The following is a 26,186-nucleotide window of genomic DNA, read 5'->3' as shown; positions in this document are numbered from 1 at the left end:
AAAATAAAATATCACTTTCTTCTTATACTAAATTATAAGAGCATATAACATATGGTATTATAATTATAATTGTTCTTCACAACAAAGATACTTGCCTGTAAAAAAAATACTTGTATGTAAAAAAAAAAAAATACAATTAAATAAAATCCTTCCAATTTGCGAAATTTACATTTCAATTGCAAGTGAATTTAATATAGTTCTGACTTTTATATGAAAATCAAAGGTATTCTGATGTTCTCGGACGAGGTGACGCCAGACTTGTCCACGGTCATGCGCAATAAAGTTTCAGAGGAGGCAAAAAAAATCTCGCCCAGCCCCCAAATCTCGCGAGGTTTCCGCCTCTCTCCTCTCCCGGTGCACTACAGCGGCTAGCTGCAGAAATGTCCTCCGACAAGCAGAACGGAGCCAAACTCGGTCCCATGGAGGAGAATAAGGAGAACTCCTCGGACGGAGGACTCGGTCTCGAAAGTATCCTTCCTCTCAGACCGCGGTTGGGGTTTAGTTTCCACTGAGAAGCAGCCGTTTCTGTGTGGGGAGCTAAGCTAAGTCTGCTAACGCCTTTAGGCAACGTGTCATTGTGAAGCTGTCAGTTAATCTCTTAAAATCACCTCATAAACCAGCTCTGACGCTTTTAAAGTCACTTTATTGCACCAGTTTGATTCTGTATTTTTAAATGAGCTCAGGGTTTGTTGTTATTAGGCTGTGAGGAAGGTTTTAAATGGAGGGGAATTGTCTTTTTCATCCAAACTGTGTTGATTAATTGACTTATATTGCATTTTGAATGAATGTTCTGCTCCTTCACCTCGTTAAACTGCAGTCCTGCAGATCATCAAGGAGTCCCAGCAGCAGCATGGACTCAGACACGGAGACTACCAGAGATACAGGTGGGATATAAATGGATTTCATTTGATTTTAGTACATGTAAAAGACAAGAATTAAAGAGAAGATAAGAAAACAAACAACATTTAAATTACTGTAATATTATTTGGTGTAATACTTATCCCAGTCATCTAAAAAAATTAGAAGTTTTACAGAAAAACAAATATCCGTGCCATCTCCTGGACTGGTATTTAATTCACCTACTCGCATCTGTTTGCCTACTATGGTAAAGATTAAAGAATATAACTACTTCCATAATGCTTGTACAATATATCAGGTGGTCTCAGGCTCCCAGATTAACTCAACTCATCCCAATCTCCGTTGGTCCCCTGCACACCCACAATACTAGACACAAACACCTTATTATAGGAAAACAACGTAAACTTGTGGGAACAAGTGTGAGTGTTGTGTGTCGGGGAAACACACATCTGGAACGAGTTGAATGATAAAAGCCTTAAAAAGTCACAGTCCATCTCCATATTGAAACGCCAGTTAAAGTAAGCTCATATATATAAATGTACAATTCGGGACCACAAAATGTTTCACGTTAAGTGTTTGTAATGTTATAATGTAAGTGGTAGTCTAGTATAAAGTGCATGTTGTATTAAGTGTGTACATAAGTGTATGTATGGATTCCTGTCTAATGTATTTATGTTCATTGGCTCCTACCATAAGCGTGTGTGTGTGTGTGTGTGTGTGTGTGTGTGTGTGTGTGTGTGTGTGTGTGTGTGTGTGTGTGTGTGTGTGTGTGTGTGTGTGTGTGTGTGTGTGTGTGTGTGTGTGTGTGTGTGTGTGTGTGTGTGTGTGTGTGTGTGAATAAATCAAAAAACAAAGAATTTCATACTTTAACACTTAATATTGTAATTTACATGTGCAAAAAGGAGTAGGAAGAAGTGTAAACTTATTTAATCCTACCCCCATTCACTAATCATTTATTAACACTTATTTATAATAACTAACTATACTATAATTTTGTGGTGGGGGGAAAAATTTTTATATTGCAATATATTGTTGCACTCTCTGTCGCAATAAATAATCGATACACTGATGGCAAATATCAATAATTTATTACAACACACACAATGGATTTACGCGGTTGTCATAACACTATTGTTCATGCACTTCAATTTGTCCAGCTGTACAGTAGGGCTGCAACTAACAACTATTTTAATAGTCGACTAGTCACCGACTATTGAAACGATTAGTCGACTAATCGGATAATTAGTGATTTTTAAAAAATTTAATATGAGGTTACTTTAATTATGTGGCGAATGATAATAAACAAAGGAAAGATGGTACTAGAGCCCTGATATAGCGGGACTGTTTTCTTCATCCTGCTCCCGCAGTGTTTATATCCACTCCTGCAAAACTCTGAGAATTCCTGCCCGCACGGCGCACAATTATAGAGGCATTGGTTTAGTGTCTTCTCCCGTCCCGCAAGAGAAAAGTCCAGACAAATCTATCTGATTTAATGTTAACATGATGATTGTGGAGCTTGATGGATAATTGACAGTTCATAGGTACCTGACTGAACGTTAGATGCAAATCCATCATTGTTATCATCACACAAGCTTTTTCACCTTTCATGCAGCATCAATTATGTGATGGAGGTTATAGCAACGAGAGTAGCTGTGAGTGGCTCAAATAATACTAATAAATAACATGAAATAAACAAAGTTAACGAATGAAAATAGGCTTAATATCTTACCAAGGTGAGTCCATTTCGTTCAACTGTTCGACGTCTCTTCAAATGCACCGACGTGCTCCCGTGAAAAGCAAGGTCGGCTTTGCAAACCTTGCAAGTCATCTTTTTATTCACCGTATCGAGGCTAAAAGGCTCCCGAACTTCACCTTCAGCGTCAGGATGAGGTTTAACGGTGGAAACGCTGACCTGCTTCTAGTGCATAAACTGGGTTTAGTTTAAGTTATAACCTTGTTAGTCGCTGGCTTTGGTCCAACATGTTCAGATATTTGAGCATCTTTAAGTAGATTTGCTGTTAATTATCTGATGAAGCCGTTTCTTTCTCCCTGCAGGGGTTACTGCTCCCGCAGGCTGCGCCGCCTCCGCAAGACGCTCGGCTTCAAGATGGGAAACAGACACAAGTTTGTTGGGAAGAAGGTCACGGTGGAGATGCTGTCGGACAGCAGGTTGGTGATGTTTACCCGTGTCGTAAAGAGTTAACACTAGTTTGTGTTCGGCGGTGTCTCTGTAACTCTTCCTCCTTCTAATCCCGTGTTTCTGCTCTAAAATCATCTGATCACAAATAGGGCTGCAGCTATCGAATATTTTAGTAATCAAGTATTCTACTGAAAATTCCATCGATTAATCGGATAAAACATTTTTGTTTGGTTAAAGAGCAATTATAATTAACATAAGAAAATAAGACATTTCACCTAATAATGAACCACTGGTTTCCTTTTTTAGATAATCAATGTCTTTATTTTTAGATGCACAAAATAAATCGATAAGCAAATTTCAAGTTCTAGTTAAGTTTTAAGCTAAAGTCTTGGTAAGATTTTGAGTTTTGACAGTGTTCAAATATAATTCTGAGAGCTGCTGTATCGGAGCACATTAGGCTCCAGCGCTACTTGATGTTTTATCCATCAATGACTACAGATAAAACTGAAAATGACCCAGTTAGCTTTATTACGTTTTTATTTTTCACCCTCATCACTCTACAGCTCTGTGTTTTTAAAGATTAAATACGTTAGCCGCGTCGACAGTAGTTATAATTAATAGAAACCTCACCCTCCACAGGGCTAACGTTATGTAATGTTAATCTCATTAATTAGCGCTTAGTTAACTTAATTTTACCGTTTCTGGGGTGACGGTTCCTCCGTTCTCGGAGTAAACGGGGTGTTGGTGGAGACGCTGCAGCGTTGAAGACGTACTGTTGTGGTATCAAGTACTGTTTTACAGTGATACATGCAACAGTGTTGCCTTGGTGTCCAGCTTTAATAATTTAGGGTTTTATCAAGAAAAAATGTATTATTTGGGCTCTTTTTATTTCAATATTTCGACGGGTTTTACGTCGTGTTTGGGCTGGAATCTGTCAGATCTGGCAACCTCGACCTCAGTACTGGATTTCTTGGTCACCATAGTCTCGAGACAAGGAAAGCAAATATGGGTCAATGGAAATTTAGCGACAAATGGCTTGAAAATTCCAGTTTCTCTGGACATTGGGTTCAAAGTGTGTGACTTGTCTTTTTAGTCTTGAGTGAAAATGGTTTTAAAAAGTATTAAATTTAACTTGGTCAAATCTGTAAACACCCTGGTCATGTTGTATCCGAGTTAATTATACAATCTGTAGTGATCATGTGTGTATTGGTTGCTTGTTTTTTAATCCTTTTGTACACAAAAAACAAACTTTTGCATTATTACGATGTACAAGACGTGCTCGTATTCAGCCCGGATCGACCCGTCGAGGTCCAGGATCTTCTTCTACTGCGAGGCCGGACTCAACATGCCGGCTGGGGAACTAAAAGATGACTGTACTTTTATGTGAACGTCCCCTCCAGGCATCTGCTGCTGGTGTTGATGGAGGCGGAGCGGGCGTGGAGCTACGCCATGCAGCTGAAGCAGGAGGCCAACACGGAGCCGCGCAAGAGGTTCCACCTGCTGGCGCGGCTGCGTAAGGCGGCCAAGCACAGCGAGCGGCTGGAGAAGCTTTGTGAGAGCCCCAACGTGGACGCCAAGACCAAGCTGGAGGCCCAGGTGACGCCCGTTCCCGTCCTCAGAGCTGCCTGTGCAGCGCTGGGGATCCATGCACATGTCAAGAATCCATTCTTAAGATTCAGAATCGATTATCAAGATTTGATTCGATCCGATATCGATTAGTGTTATTAAAACAGTTTTTTTGAGCTGTTGCATGAATTATATAACTGTAGTTCTGCAACATATTAACACTAGTATTATATTGAGATTCAACAGCAAGTATTGCAGCTAATGATGCTGTAAGGACCAATCAGCTCCCAGAATGCTGATAGAACTGCTTTCAGAAACATCGTGGGGCAGAATTACCAAACAGATCCAGGGAGGAAACAGAGACGGATGAAATCGGTTTTATTTTTTCCCACATTCCATTTTTATCTTTTCCATTTTCGGTCTATTTCGGTTTTTAATTTTTGAGAATTTGGTTTTTAGCATTTTTATGCAAATGTAACCCCAAGACAGTATATAAAGTAATGAAATATAGACAATTTTTGCAATTATAACTGAAAACTTAAGACCTGGCACCAGCTATTCTCATATGGAAGAGTATCAGGGCCAGGCAGGAGGAAAAATAAAAATAATATTTTAGAGGAGGAAGATATTTTTTTCATTATGCACTTCAAGAAAAAAGTCGAAATGTTGAGGAAAAAAGGCGGCATTTCGACTTTTTTCTAAATTGTATTTCAACATTAATCTCGACATCTCGATTTTTTTTCTCCTGCATGGCCCTAAGACTCTTCCGTTATTCTCCTGTCCAACAAAACATTCATTTTTTGGGGCATAAACAAAAAAATACCAAAAGTTGTAATGTAATGATGAAAAAAAAAAATCGCTCTTTAGACATACGAATTGATTTTTAGGAATTAATATGAGAATCAATTTAGAATGGGGAAAATTGATTTTTTTCAGCACGGGCCTAGCGTGGCAGCGCAGTAACGGTTCCCGTTGTTCCCACAGGCCTACACGGCGTACCTGACCGGGATGGTGGAGTTCGAGCTGCAGGAGTGGAAGCTCGCCATGGAGGCCTTCAACAAGTGCAAGTACGTTTAAACGTTCATTCTTTATCCTGTAAAGATTTGTACCGGACCTGACTCTTACGAACGCTCGTCTCTCTGTCAGAACCATCTACGAGAAGCTGGCGAGCGCCTTCACCGAGGAGCTGGCCGTGCTGTACCGCCAGCGCGTGGACGAGATCTCGCCCAACATCCGCTACTGCGCTTACAACATCGGTGAGTGGCCGCGGATCCTCCTCCCTCACGGTGTCGGTTAAAAACTACGACGTCATTGTCGTATAACGAGCTGCTTTTAACGAACCAAACGGTTCCTACATTAACATTCAAAAAGAGTACAAAAAAGTAAAAAACAGAATACAAATAATTCAAATGAGACCTTTTTATTTTCACTGGAATATAATTTTATAGTTTTTATGGGTCTTATGATCAGAGCCGTATGGGAGGTTTGCGAGGCCCTGTGCGAAATGGCCGGGGGGGGGCCCTCGCGCGTGAGCGTAGCGAGTGCAAGCAAAATTTTTGGGTTTTTCGGGTCGGATCGGGTGTCTATATGCGCAATTTTAACTTTCCAATTATCAAAATACTGCATACCTTCCCCTGCCTCATCATCATCATCTCTCGCCTCGATGCGCGGCCCCACGGCTGCTTGAGACCCGGTCAGATTGTGATTTTTGTAACAAATTTATCAAACGAGCCTTTCAGAGAGGCATTAAACTCTTCCATTTTCTTTAGTTTTTTCCTTTTTTCATCCCCTGATGGAAATTTCCTGAATCTGTCTCGTTCTCTCGACATTGTGTGACAGTTTGTTCCAACTCCACCGTCTGGATCAGAGCAGCTTGTGTCTGCGCTTGGTCTGATCAGTTGTATTGAACAACAGACACGCGCATCATTGCACATATATTTATTGATATGCACAGACTAGTACACATTTAGGTCTGTAATGGAACGTAACTGTTCATATTTATAAGGGAAAAAAGGAAAAAAAACATTTTTTGAAGGAAAAAAAAAACGACCCATAGCGTGAGGCCCCGTGCGGTTGCACGGTTCGCACACCACTTGCGGCGGCCCTGCTTATGATTGTTTATTTAGTCCGTGTTTTAAGTGGCTGCACTCGTAACTACAGGTGACCAGAACGCCATCAACGACCTGATGCAGATGAGGCTGACGGGCGGAGGAGGAGGCATGATGGCCGAGAAGCTGGAGGTGAGTCGGGAGCCACGACTGTTGGTTTAAAGATGATTGATGATGCTGATGTGGATCCCAGACGGTGATTTATTTTATTTCCCTCCCCCCTCCCGCTCAGGCCCTGATCACCCAGGCCCGGACCAAGCAGGCCGCCACCATGAGTGAGGTGGAGTGGCGAGGACGGACGGTGCCGGTGAAGATCGACAAGGCTCGCGTCTTCCTGCTGGGCCTGGCCGACAACGAGGCCGCCATCGCTCAGGTCTGCTCCTGCTGCTACACCGCGTTTAGCTGGAGGTTTTATATCCCAGCATGCACTCTGATCATCTCCAGCCTCAGTGCTTATGTCCAAATACACACCACTTAGAATAATAAACTAGGGCTGGGGATCCATTCAAACGTCAAGAATCGATTTGATTCTTAAGATTCAGAATCGATTATCAGGATTTGATTAGATCCGATATTGATTTGGGTTAGTGTTATTTAAAATGTTTTTTGAGCTGTTGCCTGAATTATATGACTTTAAAATAACTAGTGAAATAATAATTTCACAATAATTATTGTGAAATAAATAACTCAAACAGGCCTTTCAATATCCATTTAAAGTGCAAAAAAAGAAAGCAATTGCAACAGATCATGCAGTAAACAAATCATTTTAGCTCGTCTAATTTATTCTGTCACAACACACACACATTGCCATGAAGCACCTGGCATTTTTCAGAAGTGTCATGACAAACTGTGTGTCCGACTGCTGGGATTAAAGTTCACCGGGCGAAAATGTAATGATGAAAACAAAAATCGATCTTTAGATATAAGAATCGATTTTTAGGAATTAATATGAGAATCGATTTAGAATAGGAAAATCGATTATTTATTTTTTTTCAACACAGGACTATAATAAACTATAGTATTACAACAAATAGTGAATAAAATGTCCCTTTAACGCGCCACACCGAATGTCTTACTGAGTATTTGATAATCAATAAGACACCTAGGTTGATAATCAGTTATCAGAGGACAAACCAGTTGACAGATTATTATGGATCAATAACTCAGTTAAGCTTGATTAACTCTTTGATACCGGCGTATTGCAACAAATTAGTGTCCAAAATCCCCCGTGAAGACGGACGGGAGTCGGGAATGACTGGATTAGATGTTTCTCAAACTGATATAAAGAAGAAATAACCGTCAATATTGACACTAATCATGAAACACGTGTAAATCATACAGTTAGAAATGACAATGTGGTCCACTTTTCAGCAGAAACGGCTCTGTGTGTCCGACTCGTACATTGTTTCTTCAATCTGTGCAGGTCTGTGCTCAAATTTACCAACCGAACAATTAATCTGTAATCACATTTCAGAGCTGCAGTACCGCGATTAGACCATTCTGATATTCCATTAGTAATCGACTATTGGAATAGAGATGCCTTACACTGTTTTTTTTTTTCCCTTTCAGGCAATAGTTTACAATTAAATTTGTCAGGGACTATTTTTATTATCAATTCATGTCTACTAATCGTTGCACCCCTAAATGCGATGAATGTTTCTGCTGAAGGTTTTCCGACTCTCGTAGCAGCTTTTCTCCAGACAAGAGAATGATCCTGAAGTCATTCCTACAGCACTCGGTGCAGAGATCTTTAAATTGGTTTATTGTGCGTATTTTCTTGATGAACTTGCTGAGTTTTCAAACTTGTGGTAGATTTGATCAAGATTGGATCGTCTGAAGAGACGGTCTTATCTTCCATCTTCCACCAGTGTGTTTTCCTGCAACAGTTCGGACATCAAAATGTTTTAAAAAAAATGAATGTGTGAGGTTGTAAATCACTTGTTTTTTTTTTTTTATATAATTGTTTCTTTATTTGGAAAGGACAAGTAGATAAAACGGTACAGCAATATTTGAGTAAATGAAAATGAATGTCCTTCCAGTTTTGTTTAAGTCCTGAAAATGTACATTACTAGACATCAAAGTAAACTGGCCCAATAGTAGTTTAGTCATAGTTTGTGGGTTTGTCCTCCTTTGAGCTTTATAGAGCCCGGTTTCACAGACAATTAAAGTTTCACAGCACTCGTGGAGGGAAAACAACAATGGGAGGTGAATCTTCCTCCTTAGAACCGCATCAGAAAGACGTCCTGAATAAGGATAGGACTCTGATACAATACAGCTTAGTTTAACTGTTTACATGAACTATGAACAGAAATCGGGGTAAACCTGCCGCTGCTGCTGAGGAATTAATCATAAAACCCAGTCAAAGGTTAAATCAGAGTTACAACATAATGGTACCAGTGAAATCAAATAAAATCTCCTCTCATGGGGGATAAATACGATCCAGTTATTTCAAATTTTGTAAAATATGTCCCGTTGTGTTTTTAGATGGAAGGTCAGCTTTTCCATCCTAAAAATTTCTAAGGGGATACCAATCCAGTCATCTACAGGACTGTCTCAGAAAATTATAATATTGTGATAGTCATTTTATTTTCTGTAATGCAATTTAAAAAAAAAAAAAAAAAAAAAAGTCATACATTCTGGATTCATTACAAATCAACTGCAATATTGCAAGCCTTTTATTATTTTAATATTGCTGATTATGGCTTACAGTTTAAGATTAAGATTCCCAGAATATTCTAATTTTTTGAGATAGGATATTTAAGTTTTCTTAAGCTGTAAATCATGATCAGCAATATTAAAATAATAAAAGGCTTGCAATATTTCAGTTGATTTGTAATGAATCCAGAATGTATGACATTTTTGCATTACAGAAAATAAAGGACTTTATCACAATATTCTAATTTTCTGAGACAGTCCTGTAGAGTCGGTGGGGTAAATCACTTGATAAATTCTTTTTTCCTTGTCAAACTGATGCAGGAAACCAAACAAACATTTAATTTGTGATTTTTGCTCTCACGATTTAAAAAAAAAATAATAAAAAATTCAGGGTTCAGTAAAGGAAAACAGAGTGTGCAGTTCCTGATCCGACCAGCGGGGGGAGCTCTGCTGCCAGCTCAGTTCTGCCTGAGCACCGTGCAGACACGCCCGTCACACCCGCGGCCACTCAGGTCTCTGGCATGCAGCATCTTTCGTAACGCGGCTGCATTCTGCACATTTCAGCCCACACATGAGTGCTAGAGGACTCCACCCCCCCCCACACACACACACACACACACACACCCCACACCCCCCCCAGGTCTGAGGACGGAGACTGTCGTCCTCCCTGGACACTTTCAGCCTTCGGGGCTCCACATGCTGCAGTACGTGTCTCCTGAATGCTGGAGCTGCCGGTAATCATCCCCCGCCCCGTCGTCTCCTGCCGTCCAGCACATTAGCATCCCACGCTGCTCCCTGGGGGGATTTCTGACCCGGTCTTTGGTCCAGTCCCAACCCCCCCCCCTAGTCCTACTTTTCAGCAGTATCCCTAAATTTTGCGCATTCCCGTGAGGGTAATGGTGTCCCAATTCCTCTTTACATGTAGGGCTAGTGTGTATGATCTAGTCCTTCACAGCGAGGGATTTCAGATGAACTCGCCGACCGAGGGCCAGAGAAAATTTCCCAGAATGCTTTACGTCATCATTTGCAGACTGAATCAAACAAAAAAACATGGCAGGCATTTTCTCATTTTTAGTGAATAAAATCAATATTTTGAGTTAGTTTCTGCATTAAAATGCGTTTTGATTACATTTCTAGCAAGAAATATATATTTTACTTTCATAATATTCACTCAGTGAATGTACATAATCACTCGCTTGCTCGTTGTTGCGTTGTATCTTCAGATCTCATCAGAATAAAGGCTGATTTATGTTACATAAACGCAGAGCCTACGGCGTAGGTTACGCAGCGACGCGCACCGTACGCCGTAGGCTCTGTGTCGATTTAACGCGGAACCATAAATCGCCGGCGGCTCTTCTCATCCCTGAAAACATCGGGCAAATTTCTTAACAGGCGTTATTTGGATAAACTGAGCTTAACGGTTACTTTTACACCGGAAAAAATATTAAAACTTAATAAAGTGGCATATTAACAGCGCTACAGCGGAAATTAAAACAGCTTTTATCTCTGGGCTTCCTGATATGGTGTGACGTATGTGCAAACGTAACTACGCAGGCGCTTACGTACCCGAACGTAAACCACGAAGTGACGTAGCAAGTGGTGTCCCAATCCCTAGGGAAGATTACAAGGGCCCTACGCCTGTGGCTTCATTTTGAGAGTGAAGTGGTAGAAAGTAGGGTGAACATTGGGAGGCCTTTAACTCCCGGCCTCTGAGGATCCTGCACATTCCTCCACCGGCCAGGCGAGGCGTCGCTCCCTCCGTCGTGATGATCGGCCCTGCCTCGGCTCAGCGGAGGAGGCTCGGCAGGTCGAGCCGGTCCTGCCGGGCCTCAGCGGGGCGTTGGCAGGAAACGAGGCATCAAGTAACGTCAGTCCCTTACGGAGGAAGAGAGCAGCCCTCGCCGCCGCCGCCTCTCTCCTACTTAACGACTCTGCTTCGTCTGATTCTGCACCGTTTCCATTCCTGAGAAGCTTTGACGTGATCCGATCTGCAGTTCTGAGCTCCGTTTCATCATAATAATAATACATTTTATTTATAACACACTTTATATTTCAAACAAATCTCAAAGTGCTTCAATAGAAACAATTTTTTTTTTAAAAAGCAGCAAAAATAAGATGGACTAAAATTGCAAGAAAAAAAAGTCAAAACATGTTCACCTCTGCACAGCTAAAGGATTAAAAATACATAGTTTGTACTGAGGTTAGGCAAACGCCTTGGTGAACAACAAAGTCTAGAGTCCCTTTTTGAAGGCATCAAGTGACTGTGGTGCTCTCAGTGAACTAAAACTAAACCAGAGGAAACTACTGAAAACATGGACATTAAGGATCTTTGGTAGAACATTTCGTCTGGTTTTTGTCTAAAAAAAGAAAAAAACGGAAAAAAATGGAAAAGAAATACAAAGGAAAAAAAGAATAAAGAAAAACAAAATGGGGAAAAAAAGGAAAAACAAAAAAGAAATGGAAAATAAAAAAAGGGAAAAAATAAATAAATAAAAACTAAATGGAAAAAAGGACAAATGAAAGAAAGATAAGAAAAAATTGAAAAAAAATATGTAAGTATTGATTTCCAGAGCGGAGGGAGTGGGTGGCGGTTTGGGGTGTGATGAGTTCTTTCAGATATGATGGGGCGTTGCTGTGGATGCACTGATGGGTTAGAAGGCAGACCTTGTATTCAGTCCTGGAGGAGACGGGGAGCCGGTGGAAAGTGTTTGGGTGTAATCTCTCATCAGAATCCTAGCAGCAGTTCTGAATATGCTGGAGCTTCTGGATTCTCCTGCTCGGGTCCCGGTGAGGAGTGTGTTGCAATAGTCCAGCCTTGAGGAGACAAAAGCCTGGACAAGTTTTTCGGCATCAGGGAGGAAAAGTGTGGGACGGAGTCTGGCTGTATTTAGGAGGTGGAAGAGTTAGGTTTTTCAAAGGTTTTGGATGTGGGGGTCAAAGGTCAGGTGGGGGTCCATTTCTGACACCTGGGTTGGTGATTACAGATGAGAGCGGGAGGTTCTGGCCGGGAAAGGTGATGCTGGTTATTGGGGATGAATTGACCTGGTGTGGGGTTTCACTGCAGGAAACTGTGAGCCATCCACGCCTTTATCTCCTCAAGGCAGGTGGATAATGATGGTGCTGACGGGGGGGCGGAGGGAAGTGGGACTGTCCGGAAATACAGTTGTGTCATCAGTGTAGCAATGGAATGATATCCCAGGGCGGATGATGACACGACCCAGGGGAAGTATGTAAAGTATGAAGAGGGTGGGGCCGAGGACAGAACCTTGGGGGACGCCACATGCTAGGGAATGTGTTGTGCATTAGTGTTGTTTCTGTCAGCTTGTTTCAGTTTTAGTCTAGTCTTTGGGTCCAATTATCATTTTAGTTTTTATTAGTTTTAGTCACGTTCGTTCTCCTTTTAGTCGTGTCAAGTTTCAGTCGACTAAAAGTCTGAGCATTTTAGTCTTATTCTTAGTCTGAATTATCCGGGACCATTTTAGTCTAGTTTTAGTCAAAGATTGTTTTTAACCAAACCCATTTTTCAATTCAAACAAGGTTATCTTATTATATTATTGTTATCTTATAGACTCAAGAATACATTCATTCCAGATACAGAAGACTCTAATTTGAGATTACAACATATTTATTTTTGTCCCCATCTTTTTCTTTTCTGACGACACACTGGGTTTTCTTTTCCATGTCTATGTAGGAAAGTGTATCCAAAGATGGTAACTTTGTTTTTAATTGACGTGAACCGTCAATTAATGCGACTGGGATTGAGGACGTGACGTCACCCAGCAGAACTAAACCAGAGAAACTACTGAAAACAAGGACATTAAACCAGAGAAACTACTGAAAACATGGACATTAAACCAGAGAAACTACTGAAAACATGGACATTAAACCAGAGAAACTACTGAAAACATGGACATTAAACCAGAGAAACTACTGAAAACATGGACATTAAACCAGAGAAACTACTGAAAACATGGACATTAAACCAGAGAAACTACTGAAAACATGGACATTAAACCAGAGAAACTACTGAAAACATGGACATTAAACCAGAGAAACTACTGAAAACATGGACATTAAACCAGAGAAACTACTGAAAACATGGACATTAAACCAGAGAAACTACTGAAAACATGGACATTAAGGATCTTTGCTAGAAAATTTCGTCTGGTTTTTGTCCAAAAAAAGAAAAACGGAAAAAAAATGGAAAAGAAATAAAAAAAACAAAGAAAAAAGTTTTTTAAAAAATAAAGAAAAACAAAATGGGGAAAAAAAGGAGGAAAAAAGAAAAAACAAGAAGAAAATGGAAAAAGAGGGAAAAAAAGGGAAAAAATGAAGAAAAACTAAATGGGGGGGGGGAAAAATGAAAAATGAAAAATTTAAGTATTCAAATGTGATTTGTGCTTAAAAAGTTAAAAACAATCATTCCTGAGATCCATCTTAAACATTAGAGGTTCTACACTGACAGACAGAAAGATGAGAGCAGATTCCTGAAAGAACTGGTAACAGAGGAAACTCCTGAAAACATGGATTTGTTAGTTTGGTCTCGTTTTGGTCAACAAAAATGAAGACACGTTTTTAGCAGAGTTTTCATTTTGTAATCTACATTTTAGTCTCGTTTTTTATTCGTCTACGATATTGCATCATATATTTAATTATCCTCTCGTGATAAAGGTTCGTTGACGACGATATTTAGTCTAACTTTACGTCTCAACCCCTGCTGCTTCCTCTGAACAGGAGGGGAAAACCTGCAGGTTTCCCTGAGAATCGGAGCAGCAACCCTGCTGGATTAGTGTGTAGATGAACGCCAGATAAGGCGGAGAAAGAATCCCGTCATTCACAAAGATCTGAACCCTGAAACTCCAGCGCGGCTCGTTGCTGGTGAGTTATGTGCAGGAATGTGTGAGCAGCCCGTCGGACCACATACCTGCCCCCCCCGGTTTAGCACCAGCATTCCTGCTTTAACTGCGGCTCTAGTCGCTCCTCCTACATCCACCTCCTAAAGTCACCACTAATAAGGTGTAAAACATTTATCTGAGACAACAGTTGTGGCGCTACAGTTTCGGTTCTGATGGCGTTTGAAGCGTCGGTTTGGTTGTGGCCGGTTATACCAGATGCCAAACAAACGCCGCCGCTCTTCCTCTTTTCTTCATGAGTCATTCAGCTTTTACACAAAGAAGTGAGACGAATAAACAAACAATAGGATTAGATTGTGGTGACACCCATTTGTGGTCACCTGATCTGTTGCCACACTGCAAAAACTCCAAATCTTAACAATATTTGTCTTATTTCTAGTTAAATTGTCTCATTTTTAGTCAAAAAAATTCTCATTACACTTAAAACAAGACTCATCACTGGAAAAAACAATAATTTTCACCTGTTTCAAGTAGATTTTCACTTGAAATAAGTAGAAAAATCTGCATGTGGAACAAGATTTTTTTGCTTGTAATGAGAAGATAAATCTTGTCCCACTGGCAGATTTTTCTACTTATTTCAAGTGAAAATTTACTTGAAACAGGTGAAAATTGTCAAATAACAAGTTATTTTTCTGGTAATGACTTGTTTAAAGTGTAATGAGTTTTTTTGACTAAAAATGAGACGTTTCAACTAGTAATAAGACAAATATTCCTGGTAAGATTTTGAGTTTTTGCAGTGCAGCGGTGCACGGCGGTTGATTAGTGATAATTATCCTCCCACCCGGGTCTGGGGAGGGTCCTGGTTCCCTCAGACGGTCTAGACCGAAGCTCTGGCGACACATTTGCAGCGTTGCGTCTCTTTTTCAGCTGTGGTCTAGAAATCGGCAACGTGAGTCAGGATTAGAGCTGGGGATCGATTCAAATGTGAAGAATCAACTCTTCTTAAGATTCAAAATCGATTATCACGCTTTGATTTGATTCTATTCCGATATTGATTTGGGTTAGTGTTATTAAAACTGTTTTTTTCAGCTGTTGCATTAATTATATGACTGTAGTTCTGCAACATATGAATACTAGTATTATATTGAGATTCTACACCAAGTATTGCAGCTAATGATGCTGTAAGGACCAATCAGCTCCCAGAATGCTGATAGAACTGCTTTCAGAAACATCGTGGGTCAGAATTATCAAACAGATCCAGGGAGGAAACAGAGACGCATGAAATCAGTTTTAGTTTTTCCCATTTTTGAGAATTTGGTTTTTAGCATTTTATGCAAATAAACCCCAAGACAGAATATAAAGCAAAGAAATATAGACAATTTATGCAATTATAACTGAAAACTTTAATGTTTTCATACCTTTAAACACATTTAAAGGCAAAAATATGGCACTAGTTATTCTGGTGTCCAACAAAACATCCTTTTTTGGGCATAAACAAAAAAATACCAAAAGTTGTAATGATGGAAAAAAAAAAAATCGATCTTTAGACGTAAAAATCGATTTTTAAGAATTGGTATGAGAATCGATTTTTTTCAACACAGGCCTAGTCAGGATGTTTAACTGATCCTCGATTAGCACTTTCTTAGCTCAGATCTTCCCAGATAAAACCAAAACCGGTCTCGGAGGTCTGTTGGTGAAATTAACAGCACAATGAAACATGTTCTCTTTTCAGATCTGAACTATTATTCTGTTTTAGTTCTTGTGCTAAGAGCCAAGTAGCAAAAGTGATGCCAGCCGTTGGCTACGCCGGCCACCAGTCACAGGACCGTGTTCCCAATTGACCTTTCGTCAAGCCCCGCCCCCGTCTGTCATCTCTCCATCCACTTCCATTGTAAAAACAGGCTTTTACATCACTCTATTTCTAATTAATTTACCAAAGAATGATTTTCGCTACTAGATACAAATAAAAAGTACCTCAGGTACTGTGGAGTGAGTTTAAAAAACTGAGGTTTTCGGCAAAAACAAGATCTTTTGATAAGTTTAGCTGGTAGCACGGTGGAAGGTGAGGCCATCCACGTAGATTTATCGTAATTTACCGTTGGTTTTGGGATGAAATGTATTAGTGTGATTCTCTCTGGGTAGCGGGTGTCACTTTTACCACTTTTACACACTGCTTAACCATTTTATATAATAATAAATAAATTAAATAAATAAATAAATAAATAAATAATAAATAAACGCTTCCCCGGTTGTAGCTATGGGTTGGAGCCTGCTCCCGAGCCGACGGATTGGAGATGCCAATTTAGGGATAAAAACACGATGAACCTTCACAACATTACAAATGTTGCCCTTTTACTAATGCAAAGTTAAATAAAAATTTAAAAATCCAGTGATTTAAAATTTTTATACAAGGTAATGTAAAAACTACACTTTTTCCATTGATGTGAACGAGAGAGACGGATGTTCTGTCCAACCAGATAAACCTGATGCAGCAACGGAGGATAATTCTTCTGATTGGTCAATCAGGGACTAATCAGGAGGCTGACAAAGGGCCAATTTGTAAGAGAATTTGTTTTACTTGATGTACAAAAAAATAGTCCCCGTACAGATGTCCATGGATGTTTTTTTTTGTTTGTTTTTTTTTACCAGACTGTATATATGTTTATTTCTGCTCATTGAAGATTGACTGACCTCTGGAGCCCCTAGTGGTCAGCCGAGGAACTGCAACGTTTTCCTGACCTTCAGTCTGGCAGTCGGCGCTACGTCAGTCTGAATCATAGACTGTATAAAACAATGGACAACCATGTTGCTTGAGATGCCACATGTCAATCAAAGTTAGCTCCGCCCCCAGCTCCTTCAGCCGAACCCAACCAAAATATCTGCGGAGCTGCCGAAATGAACCGTTTAACACAACGGCAAAATCAAACATGACATTTAACCAACGCTGGTTGGTTGAATGCCAGCCAGCCATTGGCCGAGCCGACTGTCAATCAATCGTGAGAATGGACTCTCTTTTGAGCAACTGCAACGAATCTTACTTACGAATGGAAACTAACAGTTTTGTGTTTTCCAGGCGGCCCAAGAGGAGACCAAAGAGCACCTGTACGAGACCCTGCTGGCCGAGTGCAGAGACACCATCCAGGCCGTGAGGGAGGAGCTGAAGACCGAGGCGGTGAGAGACGCCGCCGTAAAGCGGCTATTTATCTGAGAGGCGAGCCCCAAAACGAGTGTGTTTGGTAGCGGAAAGGAAAGTGAAAAACTGCGTTTTGCTTCTTGCAGAAGCAGCGAGAGAGGAGCTCTGAAGGCGACGGCGGGAAGGTTTCCAACCTCCAGTACCTGCACAGGTAAGAGGAACCGCTGGCGCCCCGAGGAGAATGTTGTGGTTGTCGTTAAGTTACTGTCCTGACGGCCGTCTTTCCTCCGGCAGCTACCTGACCTACATCAAGCTGTGCACCCTGGTGAAGAGGAACGAGAGCATGGCTCACACTCTGCACGGCAAGCTGAAGGAGACGGAGGCCGACGAGTACAAGAGGGGCCCCCGGCCCCAGGACCTCATCCGGCTCTACGACATCATCCTGCAGGTGGAGGAAACACGGCTTTAATATCTGTTAACTAGTGACGCACCGAATGTTCGGTAAACGTAATTGTTCGGCCGAAAATAGCAAAAAAACACTTTCGTGTTCGGTGGAATAAGTAGGGGAAAAACTATAGTGGCCGAGACCCGCCATTGCTGAAAATAAAAGTAACGCTGCAAACAGAAACAAACGCCGCTGCAAATAAAATAAACGCTTAGCAAATAAAATAAACGCTGCAAACAAAAAATACGCCGCTGCAAATAAAAGAAACGCTGAAAATATCAAGAAAGCCCGCTGCAAATAAAATAAACGCTGCTGCAAATAAAATAAAAAAACGACGCTAATAAAAAAAAAACACAACGGAAGTGAATTACCGGGGACTATTTTTGCCGATGCACCGGTGTTGCACATTAAAAATTACACGTAGCGACGTTGAACACTAACCTTTTCACTTATTTTCTCGTTCGTTGGTTCTTCTTATTCCTCGTTCTTCTTATTTCTTCCTTTTCACTTTCTCTTCTTCTCCTCTCACGTAAAAAAACACCGGTGCATCAGCAAAAAATAGTCCCCGGTAATTCACTTCCGTTGTGGCTTTTTTATTTGTGTCGTTTTATTTTTAATGCAGGGGCGTTTGTTTTATTTGCAGCGTTTCTTTTATTTGCAAAGCGTTGGTATTTTATTTGCAGCTGTGTTTTTTTTTATTTGCAGCGGCGTTTGTTTCTGTTTGCAGCGTTACTTTTATTTTCAGCAATGGCGGGTCTCGGCCACTGTAAAAAACCAAACAATAACGGCGTGTGATGATACAATCGAACAGCGAGCATCGTGGAGTGAGGGAGCGGTGTTAAATGCAGCAAACATGTCAGCATGTCAGATCATTACTGGGATGTTGGAAAAAGCAGAGGACACGAGAAAAGATCCAGGCTGAGTTGGATTTGGGAAGCTGCTTGGTGATGGAGACGGTCACGGGACGCACAGCAGAGAAAAGGTCGTTCTACCGATGCGGTGACGAACCCTCACTGTTTGATATGACCAGATCCTCCAAGAAAATAACCCAGATTTTTACAATTATTATACAAATTGCGGAGATCAGCCCCACCACGACCTGATTACCTGGATTTGAACGGGAGAAAATGAAAAAGGATTATGAGAAAAAATACAATAAATACAGTAAGACAAATTGTGACTGGCGGGTATTTCACTGCACATTTATTTGATTTATGCAATGGTGAAAAAATTGGCAAAATAAATGAAAAACTGCGAAGAACCATTGTTCGGTATTATTCGGTATTCGGCCAAGTGTTTATTGTTAGTTTCGGTTTCAGCCATCTCTACTCTGAACTCATCTGTGTCCTGAACTTGTCCTCCATCTCTCCGTCCGTCCAGAGTCTGGCCGAGCTCTCCACCCTGCAGGGCCTGGAGGACGACCACACCTTCCAGAAGGAGGTGTCCCTGAAGACGCTGGTCTACAAGGCCTACAGGTCGGTTTGTGTCCCCGAGTTCTCTGAGGAGTTTAAGGGCCAATCCCAATGTTCACCCTACTTTCTACCACTTCACCCTCAAAATGAAGCCACAGGCGTAGGGCCCTTGTAATCTTCCCTAGGGATTGGGACACCACTTGCTACGTCACTGCGTGGTTTACGTTAGGGTACGTAAGCGGTTCTGGGCATTTCACGGATTTTTGTGAGATCAGGTTGAAAACGTTGCAGCTTCACATTAAGCCTGAATTATGGTTCCGCGTCAAAATCTAGGCTTCGTACCTGGGCCCTTCCAGACGGCCCCAGAGCTGGCAACGGCTGGCGACTAGGACCCCGTCCACACGTAGCCGGATATCTGCGGATATCTGCTAAACCGAAGATATTTTCCTACGTTTGGACCTGTCATCCACACGAAAACGCAAATAAACGAAGGTTTAAAAAAACTCCGGGCAAAGTGAAGATTTTTGAAAACTCCGTTTATGTAGATGCGTGTAGACACACACAACCGGAGTTTTGCGTTTTCGAACGTCACATTATGCGCCAAAACAACAACAAATCTGCTCTGACGTGCGCCTTTTGTTAACTACAGAACTACAGATGATCCAGCATCTGTTCTCCAAGCTATTAAATAAATGGTCTCTGGTCTTGACCACCACTTACTGCGTTACACCGACGCAGAGGCTACACCGTAGGGTACGCGGCTCCGCGCGCACCCTACGAGCCCCGGTGCCCGCGGTGCCAGCTGCGCCGCGGAGGTGCAGCTTCCCGGGAGCCGCAGATGATCTACAGGTTAGAATGCTTATGAATGTGGTCGAAAACGCAGATCTTCGGTTATGTGTGGATGCAAATTTTTTTATAAACGGAGGGGAGAAATATTCGTTTTTAAAAATACCCGGCTACGTGTGGACGGGGTCTAGGGCTGCAACTAACGACTATTTTAATAGTCGACTAGTCACCGACTATAATAATTAGTATTTTTTTTCTTAAATTTAGTATGAGGTTGCTTTAATTATGTGGCAAATGATAATAAACACAAAGATTGGTACGTCAATGAAAAATTGATATTTTATTCAACTTCTTCGGACTGCATGCATTTAATTTAAAATACTTTTTTCAGGCACAGTCAGGCATAACGATAAAAAAAGCTCTCTTTTAAAGCCAAAATACGTTTAATATCTTACCAAGGCAAGTCCGTTTCATTCAACTGTCTGACGTGCTTTCTCTTCAAATGCTCGTGCATTACCTGCTTTGCAAACCTTGCAAGTAATCTTTTTATTCGCCGTATCCAGGCTAAAAGGCTCCCAAACTTTTGAAGTTTTGTTACACGCAGCTGCTGTACAGGACGCCGTCATTTTTGTTTTACCCGCCACCGCTCGGCTGAGACGCTATCGTGCATGCGCGACTCTCGGCAGAGATGGTATTGAAGTGAGACGCCTCACTCCGTTGGAAAAACACGTCTGGCGACAATTGTCGACAATGGAATTCATTGTCAACAATTTTGATTATCGATTTTTGTTAACAAAGTCGATGAATCGTTGCAGCCCTATTGGCGACTACTACGCGTTTGCAGCAAAATTGCTATTAATGTTGTCCCCGGGGCCGGCTGGGTCCGGCGGTCCAGGAACCGGCTGCGTTCAGGGGTCCAGACTGACCATTGAAGGTCATTTTAACTTTGCGTGTGAACAATAAGTGCGTTCCTTCCAATGTTTGTCTGTTTTGCCTGTTGTTTCTGCTCTCGTTGGCGGGTGGAACGGTACCATGAGGCGGCCCGATGTTAAACGGGCCGGTGTGTGAAACATCTGGACGGTACAGATGTGTGAAACATCTGGACGGTACAGATGTGTGAAACATCTGGACGGTACAGATGTGTGAAACATCTGGGCGGTACAGATGTGTGAAACATCTGGACGGTACAGATGTGTACTCCGGTCTTTAACGCTCCTCTCTCTCTCCTCCTCCGTCAGGTGTTTCTTCATCGCTCAGTCGTACGTGTTGGTCAAGAAGTGGAGCGAGGCGCTGGTGCTGTACGAGCGGGTGCTGAAATACGCCAAGGAGGTCCAGTCCAAGGCCAAGAGCCTGAACAACAGCCTCAAGGTCGGTACCGCCACGCTCTAGTACACGGGTGGCCAACCCGCGGCTCGCGAGCCGCATGCAGCTCTTTGCCCGGTGTCATCCAGCTCTTGCAACTTTATTTGATAGGTGCAGTGAAAGACGGGCAGCGGGGGCAAAATATGCCGCGACTGGAATCGAACCCGCGTCGCTGTACAGGGGAAGGTTTACATAAGTCCCTGCTCAACCCGTTGAACTATACGGGCGCTAGCGCTCGTGTTTGTGACGGGAATAACTCGTCTACTCTCAAATCTACTCTCAAAATGGCAGGGAAAAAATGCACAGCCAAACGAAAATATGAAGATAAACACAGGGCGTTTTTTTAACAGAGTGGGAGAGTTTAATATATATAATATAAATTAAATATTAATATTTAAAACTTTTGCTCTTCTTTTTTTTCGGAGACAGGCACTCGTCAATCCATTCATCCATCGTTAGCGCCTCCCCGGAAATCGTTTACCGTCAACATGCCGAAACGATAACGAAAATAAAAAAAATAAACTTCAGCTACTTTTTGCTACCTGCTGTAACCGTCAAAAAATATGTAACTGTTGGTTGTTGTCATGGAAACATTGTTGCTTCCCTGACGCAGAATGATCTGCTGTGATAAGGCTTAAAAAAGTACAAAATATATAATTACGAAATATAAACAGTATACTGTATACATTGGAATGAAAAATATGCTCATTATACCACAGTAACAACCAATCAGATTGCAGGATTTCACCTTTCCGTTTTCTAATGGTATTTTTATTTCTCAGAGAGAGCAGGGAGTGAGGGATCATGGGTAGTTGATGTGGCTCTTTGCAGTAACACAGTAACTGTGGCTCTCAGCCTCTGACTGGTTGGCCACCCCTGCACTAGTACAATGAGTCTGACCTTTGACCTCCACCCCGGGTCTCTGCAGGACCTCCCCGACGTCCAGGAGCTCATCGCCGAGGTCAGCGCTGAGAAGTACTCCCTTCAAGCTTCCGCCATCTTAGGTAAGAGGTCCTCCGGGTTCCAGCCCGTTCTCTCTTCTGCTCGCTTGTAGCCGCGATCCTGAGGAAATGCTTGTCTTCCAGATACCGACGAGACGGCGGACGTTCCCTCGCAGCAGCAGCTGAAGGACAACACGGTAAGAGCAGGAAACACATCTGGACACACCTGGACCCGCCTCTGGGAACTAGGACTCTGGTTCTGGTGCTGCCAGTCCTGACAGCGAGGGCTGTAGCGATACACTGATCTCATGACACGATACATGATAATCAGCTCACGATACGATATTTATCACGATATTCAGCTCACAATACGATATTTATCACGATATTCAGCTCACAATACGATATATATCACGATATTCAGCTGACAATACGATATTTATCACGATATTCAGCTCACAATACGATATTTGTCACGATATTCAGCTCACAATACGATATTTATCACGATATTCAGCTAACGATACGATATATATCACGATATTCAGCTCACGATACGATATCTATATCACGATATTCAGCTCACGATACGATGTATATCACGATATTCAGCTCACGATACAATATAAATCACGATATTCAGCTCACGATGCGATATATATCACGATATTCAGCTCACGATGTGATGTATATCACGATATTCAGCTCACGATGTGATGTATATCACGATATTCAGCTCACGATGTGATGTATATCACAATATTCAGCTCACGATGTGATGTATATCACAATATTCAGCTCACGATGCGATATATATCAAGATATTCAGCTCACGATGCGATATATATCACGATATTCAGCTCACGATGTGATGTATATCACGATATTCAGCTCACGATGTGATGTATATCACGATATTCAGCTCACGATGTGATGTATATCACGATATTCAGCTCACGATGCGATATATATCACGATATTCAGCTCACGATATATATCACGATATTCAGCTCACGATATATATCACGATATTCAGCTCACGATATATATCACGATATTCAGCTCACGATACGATATATATCACGATATTCAGCTCACGATACGATGTATATCACGATATTCAGCTCACGATACGATATATATCACGATATTCATCTCACGATACGATATATATCACGATATTCAGCTCACGATTTGATATATATCACAATATTCAGCTCACGATACAATATATATCAGGATATTCATTTTAAATCGGATTTAATTTAAACTAAAGAGGATTGAACTAAAGAGGAATTCAACTCCCCCCCTCTCTCTCGCCGCAGCGCCTCTGCGACCGCCTGGAGACTTTCCGCCTGGACTCGTCCCTGGTGGGGAAGCAGCCCAACCTGGTCCAGTTCCCGCCCGAGTTCCAGCCGATCCCCTGCAAGCCGCTGTTCTTCGACCTGGCGCTGAACCACGTGGCCTTCCCTCCGCTGGACGACAAGGTGGAGCAGAAGGGCAAGGGCGGCCTGACCGGCTACATCAAGGGCATCTTCGGCTTCGGCAGCTAGGCCACACAGACCCCCGTCCGAGTTTAACGACCCGCCGGACTCCCGGCCGTCGGCTGGAATCATCTCACCTCCTTTGTTTGATTCCGAGGGAATCAGTCCGATCTGAAGGTTCTTAACTCTGACCGGTCAGGGGTCACGGCGGCGCTCCAGCCGCCTCCAACTGTAGTTAAACTCGGCTCGTTTGGCATTCTTGGGTCTTCTCCCATTCATGTAAGCGCCTTTCATCTTTGTTTTCCTTCGTGTGAGACGTTTTCATCTTTTATTTGTCTTTTTTCAGATCCTGCATGAATCACCAGAACTAATTTGACGAAGTGATTTGATTTTTTTATTTTTTTTGTTTCCATTATCGCATCTTGAGCTTCGTCCTTCGTCTCACGTTAGCCCGCGATGATTAAGCCTGTACGACTGAAGACGCCGCCACGGGCCTCATGTCCCCCCCAGGACGCCTTACAGACGCCTCTGAGGGAACAAAAACCCGGTGTCGGTCGACAGAATCTTACTGCTTTCAATTCAAATAAATTTCGTTTTTTCTGAATTAACGGCAGTTTTTCTTTTTTTTCTTTTTTTTTAAAGTTTTTATGAATAAAGATAATTTTATTCCTTTTTTTATGAAAGAGGAAAAATGGTTTCCCTCTCGTGAGTTTAAACGAGCTCCTCCGGAGTAAAACCTGTCAGATCATCAGTGTCATAAATCATGTTTTATCTAAAATTGAACTTTTAGCCCTTTTTGTACGATGGAGTATTAGGGCCAAACTAAGACCCAAAAAAAAATTTGAAATTACGAGAATAAAATCATAATAATATGAGAATAAAGTCGTAAAATTACGAGAATAAAGTCGTAATATAACGAGAATAAAGTGGTAATTTATGAGAACTAACAGGAAGAGCAGTCCTTCTCCCTGTGTTAAAATGAGGAATATTGAGCATCTTGTGAAGTTATATTTTGGTATCGGTTTCACAAATAAGGAAATACTTAATCTTTTGGGACATCAGCACCGCATTATCAATAAAAGGACTTTAAAACGATTGTGCTCTTCCTGTTAGAGTTCTCATAAATTACGACTTTATTCTCATAATATTACAACTTTATTCTCGTAATATTACAACTTTATTCTCGCAACATTATGACTTTATTCTCATAATTTTACAACTTTATTCTCATATTATTATCACTTATTCTCGTAATTTCCAATTTTTTTTTGTCTTAGTTTGGCCCTAATAATCCGTTGTATTTTTGACTCCAAAACGAATAAAATTTGATGCAACTAAAGACGTTTATTCAGGTCTGGATGTGAAGAGCAAACAAAAGCTGTATTATTGATGGATTTTTGTTCTTAATTCAAAACAACGGAGCCGTTTTTAAAACCATCACTTTAAGAATCAAAGCAGCTTCGTTTATCTTTCATTCATCCGACCGGGCCTTGAAGTGGGAACTTCCTGTCGACTTCCTGCCGTCGTCAGGCGGTTGGAAGCAGCAGACGGCGAGGTCTGGAGGAGGTTTTAACGCGCCAGTAACGCGCCCGTGCTCCAGGACCGAGCACGGGCCCCTCCTCACACCTCTGAGTGGTTTTCCTCCCGTTTAGCGTCATAAAAACATGAATTGGGGTCAGTAGTTGTGGAGACTTGAATGTGTGATTTTCATTTGGTCTCTAAACCCAAAATTAAAATATTTGCACAAAACGTCTTGTTTTCCTGAAGTCCTTCATTCTCTGACTGGAGTGGGAGGTTGTGTGTGTGCGAGCTCTTCTGCTGAAGTGTGGGTGTGTGTGGGAGGTGTGTGTATGTGGGAGGTGTGTATATGTGTGTGTGGGAGTGTGTGGGATGCCTCAGCAGGGTGTGGGTGTGTGCATGTTTTCTTCTCCTACCTGTAGTGTTTGTTTGAAGCATGAAACCTGCACAAGTGGCCTAATCAGCCTCGGTCCTGGAGAGGAACTCTCTCCATCTCGGTATCGATGGAGACGTTACAGAAGAGTTGCAGTTTGATGGATGTTTGTCCTCAACGGATCAGGGAAGGTCTTTAAAACGCAGCTTATTTACGGAACCAGTCCAGAATCAAATGGCTCTTTTCCACCAGCACCTACTCAGCCCGGTTGGGCTTAGCTCCACTCGGTTTGGTTCTTTTCCACTAGGGGTCTAACGTGCAGAGTAGATACTTTTCTGTAGCTACTCTGCTGACCAAACTCGTAAAAATTTGACCAAACTAAACTCGATCAAACTCAACTAAATTTGACAAAATTCAACCAAACTTGACTAAACTCGACCAAATTTGACAAAACTCTCTGTTGCCGTGGTTACCATCTGGCAGTTGATCCAGCGCAATGATATTAAAGTTATCAGGCTACTTGACCAAACTTGTTTTCTAGGTTTAGGTTAT

General features: G+C 41.7%; 1 protein-coding gene across 1 annotated transcript; it reads left to right on the top strand.

Annotated features, from left to right (window-relative positions):
• Positions 1-330: 330 nt before the first annotated feature.
• LOC133448760 (signal recognition particle subunit SRP68-like) lies at positions 331-24,347 on the top strand. Its single transcript, XM_061727650.1, has 16 exons — positions 331-468; positions 818-884; positions 2,914-3,027; positions 4,399-4,594; positions 5,549-5,631; positions 5,711-5,820; positions 6,725-6,804; positions 6,905-7,045; positions 17,254-17,352; positions 17,460-17,524; positions 17,608-17,761; positions 19,139-19,233; positions 21,195-21,324; positions 22,247-22,322; positions 22,404-22,456; positions 23,585-24,347. The coding sequence occupies exons 1-16, from the start codon at positions 381-383 to the stop codon at positions 23,810-23,812; spliced, it is 1,779 nt and encodes a 592-aa protein (XP_061583634.1). The 5' UTR covers positions 331-380; the 3' UTR covers positions 23,813-24,347.
• The last annotated feature ends 1,839 nt before the right edge of the window (positions 24,348-26,186 follow it).

This window comes from Cololabis saira, chromosome 1 (assembly GCF_033807715.1).
Source record: "Cololabis saira isolate AMF1-May2022 chromosome 1, fColSai1.1, whole genome shotgun sequence".
Classification (NCBI taxonomy): Eukaryota; Metazoa; Chordata; class Actinopteri; order Beloniformes; family Belonidae; genus Cololabis; species Cololabis saira.
The sequence above is the reverse complement of the archived record's forward strand: the minus strand, read 5'-3'. Positions and strand labels throughout refer to the sequence as shown.